Here is a 22400-nt window from a genome sequence, read left to right on the forward strand (position 1 = left end):
TGAACAGCACTAGATTTAAAAAGTGACATTTATCTCTAAAGTACACATTTTATAAATGTTTTTCTGTGCAAGTATGCACTCTATGAAAAGTTCAGTGGGGCACTCTTCAGTCGACATGTCATGTTTCAGCTACTTTGTATAGCGTCTGAGCTCTGGAACGCTTCCACTAGAAACCCCTTGGCTTGTTTTGCCGGGGTTACGTGAGTTTCAGCCCATCTGTGGTGGGTTTTAAAACCGATTTTGAGTAGTCGTGGCCACTCAACTGGCATCACAATGACATGCGCCCTCGGAAAAGGCTTATAGCTGTGTATGGGCGCAACTCATAGGATAGGGCCGGTAAGATCTGACATTAAAGGTAGACTCAGCAATATGTCATATTGCTGAGTCTACCTTTAATTCAAACCCAACTAAGTACTGCTACAAAACATGCATAGCATTCCCAATGAATGACTTCCCTAGATTCCATTTGCCCTGACTACGAAGTTATTAGTATATATGTTGATTGCTACATATGGGAGCGTGGTATGTGTTCTTCATATTGTATCTGTCACTTCTTGGGCTGATACACAATTGAACCAAAACACTTAAAAATTATGGAAAATTCTCTTATAGAAACATTGAGTATTTATTACCATTCTTTATCATTTTATAACACCAACACTCCCCTTCATGATAAATCACATGATCTGTTAAAACAAATTGCCAGATGATGTTGATCCATGCAACACCACACATCTGACTATGTTTGTGTAAAATAAGTCATAACTAAAATGACTTAATTTGCAACATGCAGAATCCGTCCATATTCAATACATTTACATTGCTGAATTGAATGCATATTATTCAGCTGAATAAATGTGTTTAGGACATTTGTGAAGGCTAATATAGGATAGTAAAGCTAAGGCTAACGAGGACTAAGCTGCTAGCTCGGCCTGAAACTCTACGTTGTCGGTTTCTGACACCGTCAGCATTGATTTTGTCACTTGGCTAGAAACAGTAATAAAATCAGTTTTCTTGGAATATAAATGGAAGCCCCTAAACATGCATGGAAAGAAGAATTTAAGCTTATAAAGATTGTGGGGTACAGTACTTATGAAAGGTATTGATTAAAGGTAGACTCAGCGGGTTGACTTCCTGCTTATAGACAACAACAATCAAATCTGTCAAACTGCTATTGGCTCTTCCTTTGCATGATTGGCAATAGACAATAGTGACTGACTACAATGTTGTAGTTCATTTCCGAGGATGTTTGTATGATGAAGTCATACTGCTATGTCTACTGTACCTTTACATAATTGGTTACACGTAACTACTCAATAACTCGTTAGGAAAATGAAAGAATTTGGCCTGATTCCTCTTATTACAATTCAAAAAAGATATCTGAGCAATTCACCTTTAGAGAGTTGCTAATCATTGTGGTTTTCTACATCTGAACAGTTAATGATGCGTTACAACTCCTTTTATACAGTGATATGCATTTCGTTAAGTGCTGGCCCTTTCAAGAGAGAAATGATCCTGCACATCGATTACATATCTGAAAACGAATCGTTAGTCCACCCTGTTCATGCCTCTGTGTGTGTGGTTACAGTAATACATAATTTTTAATACAATACAACAACAAAAAACCTCCCATCAAATTATTTTTGGACAATATTTTCAATAGTAAAACATATTCAGTGATTCAGGGAGGAAAGTAGCTATTTCAAGTGGATAAGTATCCCTTTTTGCAAATTCAAATATATAGCAGAGACCATTTGCATTTTTTTTTTTACAAGAATACAGAACTTGAATTATAGTCCTTTAGTTTCTGTTTTAGTTCATGCCATACACGTTTTAAAGACCATTTTGACTTTTGGGATTCTACCTGTGTTCATTTCTAGATTTAATCAAATATGTATATTATTCATGTGTGTAAATGAATGTTTTAATGCTATCATTACTGCTTTCATGGCCCCATGAAAGAGACTTGTGGTGCAAAGTGATTACAAATAATCTCTCCCAGGAATACTTTAGCAGTGTAAGGGATACTTTTTATAAGAGCTTTCCCAACCATTTAAATCATACTCATTTGCATATCTGTGTATTTGTAATCTAATAGAAGATGCATTTTACATAGTGGTTCTTTGTCTCTTATGATCAGACGGCTTTTTGAAAGACATGTGGACGGTAGGTACTTAGGCACAATATATGATGAAATATTATTATATATTATGTCGGACATGGAGATTGTTAATTAGCCAAATACATTACATGGAGTCTGTTTGATAAGGTCATTAACGGGATGAGTTTTAAACTGCACACTTATTTTCAGATTGAAAATGCCTTGGAAACAGAGTTTCAACTGGCTTTGTCCCCATCGATTGGGAATAATTATATAACGGATACTCATTACTCTGAAAGCATGCCGACCTCACACCATGACTGTGCAGTGCATGAGATGTGTTATGTTTTGAACATGCAACAGAAAACACTTCCAAAACATGCACTTTTCTTTCTTGGAAGAGCAAGCATGTTAGGTGCCTTTGTTTTGCTGGCAGTGTTACATCTGAAATATGTACATGGTAGATAATTACAGATATTAGTAATATACAGTATAAATACCACTGTATAAATGTACTTTATAACACATCTAAATCAGAGACCGGCAGAAAATATTGGAAAAGGAGTGGAAGAAAGTCGACAGTATTCCTTGCATATACAGTCTCCTTCTAAGACCCTGAGTCAAACTTTGAGAGAAGCCCTAGTTTTCTGTAGTGAGAAAGAGGGGCGCAGGCAGGCGAAAGGGCCTACTTTCCCAGAAGCCCTGGGTCGGATACCGGCCTGGGGAGTCCTGACGTTTCTGAATTTTCAGGTGATGCGTCGGGGAGTGAGGCTTGTCTGGCGGAGTGGAAGAGGGCTCTAGGTTGTTGTTTCTCCGGAGAGTCAATTTTGTTTTGTATGTGTCTGGGCTCTGTGTCCTTCTCTAGCAGTCCCGCCCTGAGGTCCTCTTCCGGGGGCATTTCCGTGGGACCCTGGCCTGACATGGATTCTTTGGATTTGTTCAGAGGCTTCTCCATGTCAGGATTCTGTGAAGCAGTAAGCACAACCTGGTCTCAGAGCAAAATGTATTATTTTCAAAAAAAATCTGTGCCACTACATTTAGTATAATATGTTACTTTACGTTAGGTTACATGACATTGGCCGACCAATGTAATAACGGTCGTACAATAAAATAATTGCATGACGTATAGTATCCTACGTCTTGATTGCATTTTACCCGTTTAGTATGATATATTATGTTTGACTGCTTTAGTATGATATGCTACGTTAGGTTAGGGGTTAAGGTTCGGGTTAGGAGTTAGGTTATAGGGTTAGGGGAAGGGTTAGTGAACATGCTAATTAGTGGCAAAGTCGCTAAAAAGTAGTAAAGAGTTGCTAATTATTTAAAATATTAAAGTTGTCCGTGATGAGGTTTGAATACGCAATATTTAGGTTGCTAGACGTTCTTTTCGTTGTTGTCTTAAGTAATTTACTGTCCGTACCAAATGTAACATATCATGCTAATTTACGTTTACTATGTTATGTCTAGTCAATGTAATGTACCCTAACATAAAGTAACATATCAAACTAAATGGATGACATGGATTTTAGTGAAATATAATACATTTTGCTCTGAGACCAGGCTGGTCAGCAAACTGAGAACAAACAACTTCAGGCAGGGATATTGACTTCTGTAGTGTCCAATACACACATAGTGATAATGTAACCATCCGTCAGTATACAGAACAGACAGTGATAATGCACCTATAGACCAGTATATAGACAGGGGAGTGTAATGTGCCTAGCCAGTATATACAGAGCCATTATGCATAACACAGTATATAGCTCTGAGGGCTAGTGTAGACTTGGCTGGTTCAGTATACCTGAGCCAGTGGTGAAGCAGGGTTGAGGCTGTGTTGAGGCTCTGTGATCCTGATGGCAGAAACAGGCTGCACCCTGATGGCAGGCCTCTGGTACTTGGGGCTGGAGGTGACGATGCTGTAGGCCGGGGGAACTACGGTGCTCTGCCTTTGCAGTAGCTGGAGGATGGCCTTGATGTCTGACGTCATCTGGGACTCCAGCCTGGATGGTGGGTGGGGAGAGTCAGGGAGACAGCGTAAGGGGTGGGTCCCTAGCTTGCGATCCACATGCGTCACTCACATTTTTTAAATAAATCTGCCACGGACGTCAATGCGTGATTTATGTAAAAGTCTGAGCACCTTAAAATAGGTCCTTAGTGTAATAGCTATGTATTAGCTTAAGCTACTGTAGGTTTCGTTTTATGCATGTGTCTGGGGTTGTATTGGGAGAGCGCAGTCAGTAATACTCAATGCAAACACTAGAGGGAGCCCCAACCCATACAATTCAGAGAAGACACTAAGGCGGCAAACCTGTCCTATAGCACATCTTTATCTGTTTCAGACCATTCCACCCCAAACAAAATGTCATCACAATTTATTTTTATGTGCGCTTCTCTATTTTGTGAATGATAATTCCTCGATTTTTCTCCAGTTTTGCATACAACACCTTCAAGGTATCGAAAAGCTAACATTGAAATATATCACTTTAATGGATTTATTTCCAATGACAAACACACAGACCTGTGTACTGTATCTAGCAACGGTACACCCACACTGCCTTCAGAGCACTGCGGACAGAGAACAAGCCAGTGTTTGTCACAGTTGCTGTTGAGCTGTAAGACAATCGGAGCCGATCAAGACCCCTGGCAGGCGTGCTCCAGCTAGATGAGGCAGGGTAGTGTGGCTGCCATGTCTGTTGAGTGGCCAGGCGTCTGCCCATTACCTCCCTAAAGCAGGAGAAATGAGAGCGACGTACGCCTGCAAAGAGCCTGAGGTGGCCAGTCTGTAACCGTCACTTCCAGTGGAAGAAGGGATATGGGGAGGGAAGATACAGTAGAGAGAGAAAAAAAGTGAACGAGACCATAGGCTATATATAGATGGAACATATATATATATATATATATATATATATATATATATATATATATATATATATATATATATAGAGAGAGAGAGAGAGAGAGAGAGAGAGAGATAGATAGAGAGAGGGAGAGAGAGGCAGGCAGAGAGAGAGAGAAATAAAAAGAGAACGAGTCGGACTGACTGAGAGGCCTCCTCCCACTTTTTGGCTGATGTGACCCCTCCCTCAGTCTGCTGTTGCCCCGCACCACCTCCCAACCCTCCCCTCCAAACTCTGCTGTGACGTCTGCTGTCTTTGTGTTGTGATTGCGTCTCACGGGCGTCAGCTAAAAATAGGCGATGCTGTCTGCTGTCTGTAGCAGCTGGTTCCCTTCCATGCAGAACGTATGCAGAAGTCAACTCTCTGTGTTATATAGTGAGCCTTACATTACAAGCAATGATTCACAGTGGACTGTGGATGCGTACGGTAAACCCAGTTGTATTCTGATAGCCGTTGTACTGGAAAAGCCTTGCTGTGTATCTAGTCTATAGTGCAGTGGGATGTAGTTATAGTTGGGCTAGGGTTATTTGAAGATGGTGTAGTCTGTTTACCGCCAGAACGGCTTGGTTAAAGTTGAATTTTTATTTAATGGCGAATTACGATCAGAATTTCGCATCTCCCTTTCACCTGTTTAGGTGCTCTTGCAGCAGGTCCAGACGTTGCTCCACCTCTCCGTAGGTGATGTCCGGCTCACTGTCCTCCTCTCCGACCCCACTTCGGGAGTCCTGGGCCTGGGCCGACTCCTCCAGGACCTCCCTGGGCCGCACGCACCCCCACTCCTCCCCACGCAGGTCTAGACACACACATGCACAAACACATTTCTATACCATTATATATACACACAACTAAATCACAGCACCAATCATTTCCCACAGAACATTGAATCTTTTTTTAGTTAGGTATGATCCTTTGCCAACAATATTGTCTGGTGACCGTAGTGGTTTGAGAAGGTACAGAGTACTAACCACCAACACTGACTAGATAGCTATCCCTCATCCATACCAGTCCTGTCAAAGGCTACCATTTAATTGATCAATGGGTACATTGGGCCCCACTGTATAACCAGCAGTTATAGCATCAGTCACTCTCTCACATTGTTACCTGGCTGTTAGAAACTGTAATAGCAGCACTGTGTCCAGAATCATTTCTCCCTCAGGCACAAAAAAGTTGGTCTAGTCTTTTACAGCTACTGAGTGGGTGTTGATAGGAATAGAACACACCTGACAGATGTCTACCACAGTGTTATATCGCTATAATGCCAACAATGTTCTTCAGTCCTAGTACTGTGGACCCACAGGGGTGCACCGTTTTGTTCTTGACCAGCACTAGCAAACCTGATATAGAAAGAAATACCACAATCATCCAGCCCTTGATTCTTAAAGCAGGTGTGTTAGTGCAGGGCTAGAAGTAAAACCTGCACCTTTGTTGGTTCAAATTCCAGTCCTTGGGTACCCCAAAAGGTTGCACATGTTTGTTGTAGCCCAGCAGTAAAACAACCAATTCAACTAACCAACGGCTAGATATGTAGATGTGTTACTGCTGGCCGAGAACAAATATGTACTCTAACCTTAACCCAGTGCAAGGCTAGAGAAACACTGGGTTGCCACTGGAAACCTCAGCCACAATGTCAACACTGGCTATGTCGTAAAGATTCATGAAAACAAAAATGTTCTTTTTGGTCTTAATTTAAGGTTAGGGTTAGGCATTAGGGTTAGCAGTGTGGTTAGGGTCAAGGTTAGGTTTAAAATCAGATTTTAAGTGGAGAAATTGTAGAAGTAGGCAGGGTTTATGAATTTGTGGCTGTGGTGACCGAAGCACTGCACTAGACTCAGTGATTGAGTTGATCATGCTTGGAAGATAGCTTTTACAGTAATGAAAGATGTCACGAACAGAAGCTACCATTTATTTTGCTTCCATGCTGGGGTGATTACAGGAATCAATATCCAGCGGGCAACACTACCTGCCTCCTACTCAAACCAGGAATCATCATCATCCGCTTAAGAACAGAATTACAGCATATTACTCTCAAATCACCACATGCTGACAGGAATGTTCATCACGGAGCGCAATACTCTGGAGACGCGAATAGAAATGTGGAATTTCATTTTGCCAATTGTTATTGTTACAGTGGCTACGTGCATATCAAGGCAGTTTTAATCATTTTTACCACATTGATGTAAACATATTAAAAAAGTAGTTGAGGATTTTACAAAGGAAGTAGTTATGTTAGGGATAATTATTTGTGAAAGTCGTGTTTGGGGGAGTAGAGAAAGTGTGTGTGTCTGTGTGTGTGTGTGTGTGTGTCGTAGGTGTGTAGGGCTGATAAACAAAGCATAGACAAACAAGCTAAGCTCATGATCTCTTTCACAAGCTGGTCACCATAGGTCATGCCATCTCTAATGCCAACCAGGCATCAACAAGGTAATGAGCTGGCATCTGGTGGCAAATTGGCGAGGGATAAAACAGAGGATTTTCCAACGGACTTGTAAGAGTGCCAGGTCTTAAATTAACCTATGCCCTGTAAGAAGCCATCCTCACCACTCCTTCTGTCTTCTTCTTACTCTCCGGGAAAAAAATGGTCTGGGATCAGTGCTAGGATTGACCATGTAGGGCCTGAGGTTTTCCTGACCATGTTTCCTAACCAGGGAAAACTCCTTGCCCCAGGAGCTGAATTCCATTTTCATAGCTCGTTTACCTCCTGTTTTGCTTGGTTTTAGATGACTGTGCTAGAACAGTACAACAATAGATACTGTGTCAGTCGAGGCACTCTGCTTTAATATTAGCATTGATGCATTGTCTACCACTGAATAACAGTATATATACAGTAAATGAAAACATCTAACAGAGTTTGTTCGAAACCCTGCATTTCCAGACCAATGACCCTGGTTGGTTGTCAGATATAAATAATCCTCTTATAATGGTAGTTGCCGTGGCGATGAGCCCTAATCCTTGTTTGGATTTTTAATATGTGTGACATCCTGCTCCAGGGTAATTTCCTTTATCCAAATTAATTACAGTACAGTTACTCAATATTCTGTAGAAAATGGCTTGAAAGGACGTCTTGTCGTGTGACCATTGCTTGTTTTGGGCCCTCTGGCATCGGTGCTATGCTACCCATACACTCACTGAAGGTTTCTGGTATGGACATTTTACCAGGTCGTTATTGCAAGATATAATTTGTTATTTTGATCTTTTAAGGCGTATGGAGCTCATTTGAATTGGTGTGTCAGCTTTTGGTCTAGCCAAAATGGCCTAGCATTTAAAAGCATTGTTGTAGGGATCTTTAGAAGCTTCTAACTGTACCTTTATAAGACTGGTTCCTCTCCACATTGTCTCCTCCTCCCGACGCGTCCGGAACAACGTCCCCCAGCCCAAGTCCCAAGGTGTGGTCCCTCACCAAGGGGTAACCCTGCCCCCCCGAGCACAGAGGCCTCTGCTCCTCCCCCTCCCCTCCCTCCTCCTCCTCCTCCTCTTCTTCCCTCTCCTCCTCTGAGTCTCTATTCTCCTCCACCACGGTGGCTACAGCCTGGGAGGAGGGGTAGAGCTGCCTCTCCCGCTCACCACCATCGCAGAACACCGACGTCTCTTTGATCTGGGTCCCTGTGGGGAAGGAGGAGGGCAATCAGGGTGAGTGTGTCTGTACGTGCGTGTGGGTATGCATGCATGCGTGTGTGTGCATCCATGCATGTCTGTGTGTGTGTGTGCGTGCATGCGTGTGTGAGTGTGTGTTGGAGGAACACTGGGTTCTTTGTTACAGACAGCTCCTCTGGGAGGCAGCAGCTCGGCAGATCAAACAATAGGAAGGTGTCGCGCTCTAAACGGTCCCCATCAGATCTGCTGCTGCCTCAGAGCCTTGCTGCCGTAAATATACTTTATATATTTCATTGTGTGCTTGCAACTTTGCCTTTACAGAAGCAGAGGGAAGGTGAGCAGAGAGGGAAACTGTCAGTAAATGTGAAGGAAAATAGTAAGTACAGGAGAGATAACATCCAATGGCATGCATTGAAGGATATGATATGGCTGAAAATGTAGAACATTAATTGCCATACTTTTAATGTGGTATAATCTGTCTGAATTAGACAAAAACACATTTGGACAATCTACAGTACAGGTCAACATGACATGGTGGGAGAGGGGTTTATTTTAGAAGATGGAACTGTATTCTGAAAACCCGTAACCATGGTGACCAATTTAATTAGTTTGAATGGATACCAAACTGTTGAGTGGTGTATTGCAACAATCCCTCCCAATTTACAGAGCTCTTAGAAGCCAAATGAAAACTATTCCCTGTGTAGGAATACAGTCTTCTCAGACTTGGAGACACTTCCATAAAGGCAGGTATCCTAGCGGTTAAAACATTTTTACATTTACATTTTAGTCATTTAGCAGACGCTCTTATCCAGAGCGACTTACAGTAGTGAATGCATACATTTCCAACTTTTTTTATTTTTTTTTTCGTACTGTCAACGAAACTGTTGGGCCAGTAACTGAAAGGTCGCTGGTTCGAATCCCAGAGCAAACTAGGTGGGGAATTTTCTCTCTCGATGTGCCCTTGAGCAAGGTACTTAACCCTAATTGCTCTGGATAAGAGCGTCTCCTAAATAATTAAAATGCATGATATTGTATAAAACTCAGTTGAAATGAACTGTTTTGAAAAAGAGTTGTCATAAAAACCACCTCAACTCACCTGCGGAAGATTTCCTCTTGTTAGTGAGCCTTCTTCTGCATTTGATGTCATCCCCATCAGAATTACTGGGGTAGGGGTAGACTGACTCTGCATTCTGAGGCTGCATACAAGAAAATACACCACTTAAAATTGTATCTGTACTGCCTACCGGTCACATGGTCCATCCATCCATCCACCCACCCACCAATCCATCCATCCTTCTGTCCTTCCATATGCGTCTGTCTGTCCGTCCGTCTGTATTTACCTTGCCGCTCTCGTCTCGGAGGTTAAAGGTCAGCTCCAGGTTGCTGAGGAAGTTGTCGGCGAACTCGGGGTACATGTCAAGCACCTCCAGGATCTCCTCCCTCTGGATGGTGTGGAGGTCACAGTAGCTGAGCGCCCGCACGTCCGCGTTGGCCTTCCCCGGCTTGGCGTACAAGTGGATCATCTCCCCAAAGATGTCATTCTTCCCTGGAAGAGAGAGGGAGGGAGGAGAGAGGGAGAGAGGAGGGGAGGTAGAGAGATGAAAGGGAGAGGGAGGGAGGGAAGAGAGCGGGGGAGTGGGTGGAGAGATAAAGGGGAGAGGTAAATGGAAGTGAGAGAGGGAGAGAAAGAACGATAAAGGTTTGATAAACATGGTGAAATATAACATGCACATAATAACACACATGCCTTGACCCACAAACAGCTGAACCACCTGGTGTATTTCCCCATATTGCAGCTCAGCTGTCTTTTGAGGTCATCTAACAGTGCATTTGGAAAGTATTCAGACCCCTTTTCCACATTTTGTTACGTTACAGCCTTATTTTAAAATATATATTTTTTAATCACATCAATCTATACACAATACCCCATAATGACAAAGCGAAAACAGGTTTTTAGAAATTTTAGCAAATGGATTAAATAAAAAAACAGAAATGCCTTATTTACATAAGTATTCAGACCCTTTGCTATTAGATGTGAAATCGAGCTCAGGTGCATCCTGTTTCTATTGATCATCTTTGAGATGTTTCTACAACTTGGAGTCCACCTGTGGTAAATTCAATTGTTTGGACATGATTTGGAAAGGCACAAACCTGTCTATATAAGGTCCCACAGTTGACAGTGCATGTCAGAGCAAAAACCAAGCCATGAGGTTGAAGGAATTGTCCGTAGAGCTCCAAGACAGGATTGTGACCAGGGCACAGATCTGGGGAAGGGTACCAAAACATTTCTGCAACATTGAAAGTGCCCAAGAACACAGTGGCCTCCCTCATTCTTAAATGGAAGAAGTTTGGAACCACCAAGACTCTTCCTAGAGCTGGCCGCCTGGCCAAACTGAGCAATCGGGGAAAAGGGCCTTGGTCGGGGAAGTGATCAAGAACCCGATGGTCACTCTGACAGAGCTCCAGAGATCCTCTGTGGAGATGGGAGAACATCTCTGCAGCACTCCACCAATCAGGGCTTTAAGGTAGAGTGACCAGACAGAAGCCACTCCTCAGTAAAAGGCACATGACAGCCTGCTTGGAGTTTGCCAAAAGGCATCTAAAGGACTCTCAGACAATGAGAAACAAGATTCTCTGGCCTGAGGAAACCAAGATTGAACTCTTTGGCCTGAATACCAAGCGTCAAGTCTGGAGGAAACCAGGCACCGCTCATCATCTGGCCAATACCATCCCTACGGTGAAGCATGGTGGTGGCAATATCATATTGTGGGGATGTTTTTCAGTGGCAGGGACTAGGAGACTAGTCAGGATCGAGGGAAAGATGAATGGAGCAAAGTACAGAGAGATCCTTGATGAAAACCTGGTCCAGAGTGCTCAGGACCTCAGACTGGGGCGAAGATTCACCTTCCAACAGGACAACAAACCTAAGCACACAGCAGAGACAATGCAGGAGTGGCTTCGGGACAAGTCTCTGAATGTCCTTGAGTTACCAGGACTTGAACCCGATCGAACATTTCTGGAGAGACATGAAAATAGCTGTGCAGCGATGCTCCCCATCCAACCTGATAGAGCTTGAGAGGATCTGCAGATAAGAATGGGAGAAACTCCCCAAATACAGGTGTGCCAAGCTTGTAGCGTCATACCCAAGAAGACTCAAGGCTGTAATCGCTGCCAAAGGGGCTTCAACAAAGTACTGAGTAAAGGGTCTGAATACTTATGTAAATGTGATGTTTTGTAACGTGTGAGCTGGGGGTCGGGACGCAAGTTCAGGTAGTGAATCATTTAATCAATAAATGAAACACAATTCAAAACAAGAATCACAAACAACGCACAGACATGCAACTGAAACAGGAACAATAACGCATGGGGAAGAAACCAAAGGGAGTGACATATATAGGGCAGGTAATCAAGGAGGTGGTGGAGTCCAGGTGATTGTCATTAGGCGCTGATGAGCATGACAGGTGTGAGCAATAACAAGCAGCCTGGTGACCTAGAGGTCGGAGAGGGAGCACGCGTGACATGTTTCAGTTTTTTAAAATTTTAAATACATGAGCAAAAATTTCGAAGAACCTGTTTATACTTTGTCGTTATGGGGTATTTTGTAGATTGATGACGTAAAAAATGATTTCATCCATTTTAGAATAAGGCTGTAATGTAACAAAATGTAGAAATAGTGAAGGCGTCTGAATAATTTCCAAATTCACAGTTAAGGTTATGTAATTTCCTTATAGGACAACAGGGAGGCAGTGTGAATGTCTATAGGGCTGACTATAGGACAACAGGGAGGCAGTGTGAATGTCTATACGGCTGACTATAGGACAACAGGGAGGCAGTGTGAATGTCTATAGGGCTGACTATAGGACAACAGGGAGGCAGTGTGAATGTCTATAGGGCTGACTATAGGACAACAGGGAGGCAGTGTGAATGTCTATAGGGCTGACTATAGGACAACAGGGAGGCAGTGTGAATGTCTATAGGGCTGACTATAGGACAACAGGGAGGCAGTGTGAATGTCTATAGGGCTGACTATAGGACAACAGGGAGGCAGTGTGAATGTCTATAGGGCTGACTATAGGACAACAGGGAAGCAGTGTGAATGTCTATAGGGCTGACTATAGGACAACAGGGAGGCAGTGTGAATGTCTATAGGGGTGACCTGGAACGACCAAGAGGCTCAGTTATATTATTTTACGCCTGACTTCCCTATGCGCAGACCTGTCAGTTTACAGTGTTGGTATGGCAGTGATAGCCTGTCCTGTCACCTCCAGAGATATGTGTGTGTGTGTGTGTGTGTGTGTGTCCGTCCCCCACAGCATGCCCTGGCTCTTGGCCTAGATCTCCACGGTCAAATGAATACGGCTTTGTCCAAACCTGGACAGGCGCTAAGGTGAGAGTAAGGACAAGCACCTAGTCTTTCCTCTGGTCACTTCACCATTTTAACTTAAAAAGCTCGATGCAGCATCTATTTTACAGATACAATTCATTGTTTATTGCTCTCTTTTGATTACACACTAATTGCAATTACTAGTTCACAATAGAATTTGCAAAGAAATACGTGACTGCGATAAGTAGAGCAATAAGTGTTTGTGTGACTTTACCGTTGGTGAACGTGCTGAGTCCTTATTAACCCATCTCTTTCAACACACCTGTGGTTTTCCCCTGCTCAGACATTGCATGCATCAACCAATGGTTGCCTGCCATGTCATCAACTGTAACGTCAGGCACCAGATTGCTATAACATACTGTATGATGTGGTCAGCTGATGCTCAAAATACTTATCCAGGAGTTGTAAGATCTGGCATGCATCAGCAATGTCTGAGCAGGGGAACATGACCGCCGTCTTCCCATGACCCTTTTGTGTCGCTGCGTTTTGCTGAAGCTCATTGGCTGAGTGAAAAATGAGCAGTTTATACAATGCTTAGCCTGTAACACTTGCTTGGCGCTGGGCTGACGCCGAGAGAGAGAGAGAGAGAGAGAGAGAGAGACAGAGAGAGAGAGATTTAAAGGAGAGGGGAAAGAAGGAAGGAGAGATGAAGGGGAGATTTACTCTGATTACATCCCAGGGACGTCAATATCTCCTGCGAGCAGCGACTGCTAACACCACCAACACTCCATCACCCTCAGCTGGCAATTAGATAGCATAATACATGATCCAATAAACCACCCTACGCTCCCATCTCTCTCCATCTCTACTCTCTCCCCATCTCTCCCCCCACTCTTTATCTTCCCCTCTATCGCTCTCTCCTTTATCCTCTACCGCTCTCTCTCTTCTCCCAGCTATAAAACCCTCCTATACAGCGCTATTGTCTATCACAGTGTGTTCTTGGAGGGAGCCATGAGAATCTGTGCTCATAAGAGATGTCACCTGGTCACCCAGGCATTGCAGAAGAGCGAGACTAGCCTCTTATAAACAGCACACAGAGGATATACAGACACACACAGAGAGGCAAGAGACACATACACATACTTTGATGAGAAGTGCAGCACTGGGACACCTGAACTGTACTGTGTTACTATTCATTTCCAGTACCGCTTGAACTGTTTAGAGACAAAAACAGTCTTTGAAAGCGTGCCTTCGGTGCTGCTGTTCTAAGATTGTTTTTCTTCCAAACAGCCTGATTAAGCTGACCTTCAGGCAGAAGGAAATCGTTAGAGGTGTTTGAGTAGTGTGATCATCCTGTAATGAAGTATTCACACAGCCATAGGTAACCATTTCTTCAGGATGTCAATTTACTGGAGAACAGCACATCTCCCACAGCCCGACATGAATAAAAAGACAAGTCATTGTTGCAGTGACTAGTGTCTCGCGTATATTTTTGTTCGGGACTTTTTTACAAAGCACAAAATACCCCTGAAGTGTCAAGTGGAGTTTACAATGAAACTTGGTTTTAATTGCAACCTTTCATCTGGTTGTTATTGTAAAAGAGAATGTGTATTCAATAACCTACCAGGTTAAATAAAGACAATATTAATAAACAATGTGAAACAATAAACAACGTCAACATTTGAGTAGCGCATACCCAAAATGGCCACCACGACGTCATCCTTGAGGATTTCGATGGACCCCCGGGACAAGAAGTAGAGGGCAGTAAGTACGTCTCCACAGTGGACTAGTGTGTCGCCCGGTGGGGAGTGGGTGGTCTTGAACCTCATGGCCAGGGCCCTCAGGCAGCCCTTAGTAGCCCCTTGGAATGCCTTGCAGCCCTGGAGCAGACTCGCGTTGAGGTGGAGGCAGATATCAGCCTGGAGACACTCTGGGAAACCCTTTAGGACCTGGGGGCGTGAAAACAGCCACAGCAATAGGAGAATGGTCAGATAGGACTGGGACGGAAGTGTTTGTGGTGTTATCAGAGATGTGCTGTCAAACTAAATCGAGGCGTCTTTGGGTGTGGGTTTGGTTTGAGTTTGCGAGTCAGATTTGGTTTGGAATCCAGAGTGGGTTGATACAATTGCCAATTGTGTTTTGGTCTTCTTCTCAAAATCGAAATACTGCGTTGTCATATGTGACTGTTTGAGGCGGTATTTTTATGGCATCTTTCCATAGTTTTTAATCAGAGTACTAGCAGGTGGGGGTAAACAGATGGATATCCAACACTGCTATACAAGACACAACAAACTAGGAAAACATGGAAACAAACATGGAAACACGCCTTCCCTTTGATAAAAAAATGATTAGCACAAGTGTGCTTATGAGGTAGCTTTCTATCTTAGTGGGGTATCATTAGTGTCTGTGATTCAGATTCATTATAAAATGAATAAATAAAATACTTACCTCAAAATTGAATTAACCTGTAATGTCATTTAGAGTTTAAGGATCAGAGTGACACAAGTATTTTAACTATTTAAATTACTACATGCTTAAATGCAAATAGTTTCACTGGAAAAAATTTCACATAACGGATTCAGTGACAATAATGCCCTCAATTGGAAAGCAAGTCATTTTCCTGGGACTGAACACCACACAGGGTCAAATGTTAAAGGTCATGAGATGACTGTAAACAGAGGATCAAATCTTGAACTGTGACATCACAGGGGACCAAAGGGCAAGGGAAGGCTTCAAACACACAAAAGGGGAAAATGAAACAATAAACCATTCTTACTCTATATCACATACAAAACAATGACCTTATTAACAAAAAACTAATCTGGACAAATCTACATTTCTTGAAAAAGAGAGGCTATTTTTCAATAGTTGTCGGAAAAAAATCATAGCAGAAGATTTTGGAAAGGAGAGATTGAACAACATTTGGCAAGTGCAGGTGCAATATCACTGGACATGTGTGCCAAGCCTCCCACATGGAGGGAAACCTGGCAGTGCCAGGCTGCCTGTGCCTCTCTCATTGGCAGTATTCACAGCCTGGTAACTGCCATATAAAATTATGTGATTGTGTTTGAATACACAGATTTCATGCAAACGGTGACCTTGTGGCAAGCCACATGCAAGTCAATCTGTGATGGACAATATGGGCTGCTAGAAGCACTGAGGGTTATACTACTGGCTGGCATGCAATGGGGAAGTCAGTATATACACTGAGTGTACAAAACATTAAGAACACCTGCTCTTTCCATGACACATTCTCTTTCCAGGTGAAAGCTATGATCCCTTATTGATGTCACATGTTAAATCCACTTCAATCAGTGTAGATGAAGGGGAGGAGACAGGTTAAAGAAGGATTTTTAAGCCTTGAGACAATTGAGACATGGATTGTGTATGTGTGCCATTCAGAGGGTGAATGGGCAACACAAAATATTTAAGCGCCTTTGAACGGGATATTGTAGTAGGTACCAGGCGCACCGGTTTGAGTGTGACAAGAACTGTAACACTGCTGGGTTTTTCACGCTCAACAATTTCCTGTGTGTATCAAGAATAGTCCACCACCCAAAGGACATCCAGCCAACTTGACACAACTATGTGAAGCATTGGAGTCAACATGGGCCAGCATCCCTGTGGAACGCTTTCGACACCTTGTAGAGTCCTTGTCCTGATGAATTGAGGCTGTTCTGAGGGCAAAAGGGGGTGCAACTCAATATTAGGAAGGTGTTCTTAATGTTTTCTATATTCAGTGTACATGGCATGATCTAGAGAGGGCTACAGTATTTAAAAGTAACTGGGGAGCATACCTTCAAATTAACATGCTTTTTTCTAGACTATAAAGACGAAGTGATGGATTTTAATACATTTATTCTTTGATTTTCGTCTTGGTCTACGATTTACTACACTATGCCATTTTTGAAAACAACATGTTTCTTTGAACACAGTACCTCCTGCTCTTACCAGAGTGATGAAGTCATTCCATTTGACATGAGGCAGACAAGGAAAAGACACATTTAAATAAGTACAGTTAACATCACCAGGGGAAAAGCCGGTTTACATACAGTATCCATGGCTTTCATTCTAGAGTTCAGAATCCTAATCAAGATCATAACAATGTCATAAAACCATGTCGCTAAGGGAACACACTAGGCTATATGTTAATGGTAAGAACCGTCTTGGAGGCAGGGTTGTTTAAGGTCAGAAAAAACATTGAACAGCTTCACCGAGAAGCTAAGTACTGTAGGGGAAACACAGCAATGCAGTAACATAACCCCATCGTCAAACTGTGGGGCTGAGCATTAAAAACCTATTGAAGAACAGCAGCAATCTGAATCATTCATCTGAGAAATAACCATTATGCATTCCCTTATCCCACCATAAGAATAACATTATGTCCCAATATGAGATTTTTTTTGCTAAAGTCTCACTTGGAAGACTTATTAGCCTCACATACACACACACACAAACACGCACACACACAGCCTCCCAACCCCCTACACCCCCACCCTCCTCCGAACACAACCCCCACACACTCCCCCCATTCGCACCATATTCATGTCGATGCCGTTGGTGTAGTTCCAGGCGTGTTGGAAGTACTCCTCCAGGCGTTGCCTCAGTGGGTTGGGGATCTGGTGGAAGCGGATGAATTCTTTGACCCGGAGCATCTGCAGGTGGTACCGCGCCGTACCGGAGTACAACCGCTGGATGATAGCCGACACATTACCAAAGATACTGGCGTACATTAGGGCTGCGAGAGGGAGAATCCCACCAGACAGGTGATCATCATGTCGTCATCACTGTTCGCAATATTCTAATTTCCCTTCATTAATCAGTAGCTAGGAATATAGTAGTACAATAACTTACGGAGTAGTACTACTTGGCTTTACAAGTAATAGTGATTCATTGTAGTAATATGTATAACGTGTTCATTTGTTTGTTCTGTTTTCAGTCCTGGTACAGTCTAAACACTCACAGCCAATCAGCATGACACAGATGGAGAAGATCTTCTCGGAGTTGGTGTTGGGGGAGACGTTGCCAAAGCCCACGCTGGTCAGGCTACTGAAGGTAAAATAGAGGGCCGTGACGTATTTGTCCTTGATGGACGGGCCAGAGCTGGGGTCACTGTAGTTGTACCTAGAGGGTGAGACGGTACACTCAGTTCCTGGTTCGATACATTTCACTGTATATTTTATACAGTATTATCCCAACATCATTATGGGGAAAGTATAAAAAAAATAAATACATCTGATTTTGTACCAATATTTCTTAGTTTAATTAACAAATCATGAAGTTCTTTCCGATCATTTAACTGCATCGTTATTAAAGAGTCATGTGATACAGTAAATAGTATTGCGGTACATTGAGGCACAAGTCCATGGTACATGTTACGATATTCAGTAATTCAGTATATTTTAGCTTGCCTAGTACCTCTTTCCAATGGACACGCCCAGGTTATCCAGCCAGCCAATCTTGTGCTCCAGATAGGGCTTCTCCACATTACCGATGGCGTACCAGATGCAGGCCAGCCAATGGGCAATGAGGGCGAAGATGCACATGAGGAGCATAAGGACGGCGGCGCCGTACTCTGAATATCGGTCCAGCTTACGGGCCACGCGAACTAGTCGGAGCAACCGGGCAGTCTTCAGCAGCCCAATCAGAGTTGTGGTCTGAGGAGATATAGAAATAAACAGAGCTGTGATTGGCTGGGGGTTTGAGTGTTGCAGTACAGTGCAGGCAAGTTATTTGTTAATTGGATGCACCACAAACAGGAAGCAATTTGTTGTTATTAGGGGTAACTTTAAGGTCAGATCAAAGGTTAGGAGTTAGGGTTAAGATAGTACTGTTACAATCAAGCTTGGCTAAATGACCACGATCCAGTTTCTAATTCCAGTTTCTAAATCACTGAACATGACAGCATGTCAATGGAAGGGAACTCTGCAAAAAATAGACTGCTGTCTACACCAGCAGAGAGCAGTGGCAATAACAGAAATATAACATATTTCCGTCATTCAAAAATGTTGTTAGGAGGAATAAGGGGTGAGGGGGGTTTATACCTACATACTGATACTAAGAGGACTGCAGAAAAAAAAAACATGTTTTTAAAGAACAATAAAAAAAAATCTAAAATAACTGCGCTTTTGACAGAGACCGTTGAAGTCTTCCAGCCAGGCGGCATGAAAGCAAACACCACGCCTCTCCTGTCCTCCCACCCCTCCTTATGTTCAGTTTCATTTAAACAGCCTTAATCCTGGCATCTCTTCATCTCGGTTCCTGCCCAGCTAAATTAACACGGTGACAAAAAAAAACAAAAAAACGACCACGGCCTGCCATGAGATAAGAGCTGATTTATTAGTGTCGCACAGTCTGCAAACAGCATAAGTGAGTCTTAGGGAAACGCTAATAGTTTGTTCCTCGTCTCATCAGGACTGACGATTATAGTAATATCCTGAGGGAAGTCATTACTACTACTGTTTCTCGTCCTCTACAGTCAGTCAGCTCTCTGCACCTGTACACATTTATTTACAGGGTGCTTCTCGCGTTTACACATGAGACTCAATTTGACAGTGACTATGGTTCCTTGTCTCATAGAAGCTGGTCTGATTTATGGCGCAACACTGACTCGACTCTGTCACAGGTAAATATGTTCTGGTGAGGGACACAGCTGCTACTGCTGAGGCTCTGAAAGCTCCATTACAAACCGCCCGGCCCATCTGCCCAAATCGCTGCAATCATTTACAGCAGCTTTTGTCTCCTTTACTCTTAGAAAAAAAGGTGTTATCTAGAACCTAAAAGGGTTCTTTGGCTGTCCTTGTAACGTCTGCTTCCAACTCACACTCTCAAACACGTAGATCCCCTGAACGCAGCTCACTCTCCAGATCCCAATCACCTGAATTCTGATCACCTGTTCACACACCTGTATGTCATTATCACACACTATTTAGTTCAGTTCTTTGCAGCCCATCATTGTGAGGTATTGTTTGTTTTGTGACACACTTCTATTTGGAGCGCTGGGTTTCCCGTAACGTAGTCCTCCTGTGTATGATAGTGTTTGCCTGCCTCACTAATGATGCCTTTTGCCCATTTCCTGCCTGTACTTTAGCCTATCGCATTTCCTGTTATCAACCTATTGCCTGATCTCCCGGACGACGTTATTAGCCTTTTTCCTGTCTGTACTGTTGCCTATTTGGACCCCCTGTGTATGACCTTCTGCCTGCCCCTGGACCCAGTTACCTGCCTCCTCCTGTGGTCCTTTACAATAAACACCTGCTGTGCCCTGCACTTGAAACCAGCTCTCTGTCTCCCATCGTGTTCATTACAGTCCCCTAAGGAGAACGCTTTGAAGAACACTTTTTGGCTCCAGGTAGAACCCTTTTTGGTTCCATGTAGAACCCTGGAACCAAAAAGGGCTCTCCTATGGAGACAGCCGAAGAACCCTTTTTTCTAAGAGTGTACTTCTCAACCGGGAAGAGAAATCAGTCTCAGACAGACGGGGCATATCCTAAATCAATCAAATTCTTTCCAGGTTTTTAGAATTTGTCCTAACTGTTGATCTTGACTGGAATGTCAGATGTGCAGAGTGACTGAAGGGTTTGTGTGCAAAAAGGGGTGCTTTAGTAGGCTATATTAGTGTATGGTTGACTAAAATACTTGCTTAAGTCTGCAGTGCTTGTGAGTTGAAGAGTGGAGAACTAAAGGTTCTCCCTAACAACCCTGATGGTAAATCTGGGGATGGGGTTTGCTAGTCATCTGTGTTGGCCTGTCCCTCTCTACACAACCCCTGATAGGCAGACAGCACGTGATGGCTTGTGTTCAACCACTGTCTGAAATAGAAGACATAATCCCATAGACTACTGGCTACAACAGGGTTTTCTAACAACGCTCCTGGGGCCCGATCCCGATTTAGGAATTTATGCCTTTCCTACGCAATCAATCAATCAAATGTATTTATAAAGCCCTTCTTACATCTGCTGATGTCACAAAGTGCTGTACAGAAACCCAGCCTAAAACCCCAAACAGCAAGCAATGCAGGTGTAGAAGCACGGTGGCTTGGAAAAACTCCCTAGAAAGGCCAGAACCTAGGAAGAAACCTATAGAGGAACCAGGCTATGAGGGTTGGCCAGTCCTCTTCTGGCTGTACTGGGAAGAGATTGTAACAGAACATGGCCAAGATGTTCAAATGTTCATAGATGTCCAGCAGGGTCAAATAATAATAATCACAGTGGTGCAACAGGTCAGCACCTCAGGAGTAAATGTCAGTTGGCTTTTCATAGCCAATCATGCACGCCTTTCCTCGGCACTCATCAGTATTTGGTATACAGATGTACCTTATTTAGTTGCGTAACACGCTCTGCAGGTGTGGCTACCTTGCACACTCTGTATAAATTTAATTCAACCGCTGAAAACCCCTCCCACTTGCTGCCCAACATATTTTCTCGTGGAGTTTTCATTCAATGGGGTTTTCAGTACATTTATCTCTTTAAATAAGGTTTTAATTACAATTGTCAACAGACTCAATAGAATACATTAAGAGAACGTGTTCAGAATATGGGGATCAATGAAAGAAAGCCATCTATGCATATTGTTTCAGCACCAACTAGATTTAAAAATACTCGTGTAGATTATTTCGTCACATTTTAGGGTTAGGAAAGTATGTATGAATCATACATTTTTTGGGGGAGAGTCTACGCACTAAATTCTGGATATTGATGAATTAAAAATACAGTGGTTTTATTCATCCTGAAAGCTGTCATATTCAAGTTCAATCCATGAAATATTGGAAGAAGGAAAAAGGGGTTACTTTTTGTGTATAAATATACCCTAATTCTCACTAATCATGGAAGTGTATGAAGCGCCGTGAACCGTGGGCCAGGCCCCAGGTTTAACCTGCTACGTGTGGTCTGAGTTCCATAAGGATTCAAATAGGCTACATGTCCCAAATTATTGCACACCGTTACCCAGATATGATCCACTAATGCTAGCGACCCTCAAGAAAATGAATGATGCAAAAATAAATCCATATGGGTATTACTGACTGCGGCTCCTGATAGTGGCTAATATTTATCATGATACAAACTGGAAAATAAAACAGAGAAAAGCCTGGGCATATAATCAAAACATTAGAAAGCGCATGCATCAACTCGGCAGGTCCAGCCCTGCAGAAGCCTATAGCTTGGGTCTCCAAATTTCATCCATGCAAATTATGAGGACACACAATAACAATTCTGAATAACGGCACAGCTATTTACATCCTATTTCATTGTGAAAAAAAACATATACATTCCACGTTAATATGATTTTCAGTTTGCTTCCATACGGCTGGTTTCACATTCGTGTGCAGGGATCATACGGAAAAATCATCTAAAACAATTGCTATGTGTATTTATGATCCCCCTTCTCCAAACGGATTACTCATTTACCTAGCTCTACAGTGCATGGAGAACGGTATTATTTCTATCAGTACAATTTCAATTTGGAACCGGTAAATTCGCTAGACCTT

General features: G+C 42.9%; 1 protein-coding gene across 1 annotated transcript in view; it reads right to left on the reverse strand.

Annotated features, from left to right (window-relative positions):
• Positions 1 to 601: 601 nt before the first annotated feature.
• Positions 602 to 22400, reverse strand: part of LOC106575297 (voltage-gated inwardly rectifying potassium channel KCNH7) — an 83539-nt gene continuing 61740 nt past the window's right edge. Inside the window, exons 7-17 of the mRNA XM_082963454.1 lie at positions 18332 to 18570; positions 17877 to 18037; positions 17452 to 17651; positions 16852 to 16854; positions 14610 to 14862; positions 9930 to 10135; positions 9686 to 9785; positions 8302 to 8598; positions 5626 to 5791; positions 3903 to 4101; positions 602 to 3065 (exon numbers count right to left, since the gene is read on the reverse strand). Of these exons, the coding sequence (XP_082819580.1) occupies positions 2787 to 3065; positions 3903 to 4101; positions 5626 to 5791; positions 8302 to 8598; positions 9686 to 9785; positions 9930 to 10135; positions 14610 to 14862; positions 16852 to 16854; positions 17452 to 17651; positions 17877 to 18037; positions 18332 to 18570 (2103 nt within the window). The 3' untranslated portion in view covers positions 602 to 2786. The remainder of the gene's footprint in view (positions 3066 to 3902; positions 4102 to 5625; positions 5792 to 8301; positions 8599 to 9685; positions 9786 to 9929; positions 10136 to 14609; positions 14863 to 16851; positions 16855 to 17451; positions 17652 to 17876; positions 18038 to 18331; positions 18571 to 22400) is intronic.

The sequence above is a fragment of the Salmo salar genome, chromosome 17 (genome assembly GCF_965601325.2).
Source record: "Salmo salar chromosome 17, fSalSal1, whole genome shotgun sequence".
Lineage (NCBI taxonomy): Eukaryota > Metazoa > Chordata > Actinopteri > Salmoniformes > Salmonidae > Salmo > Salmo salar.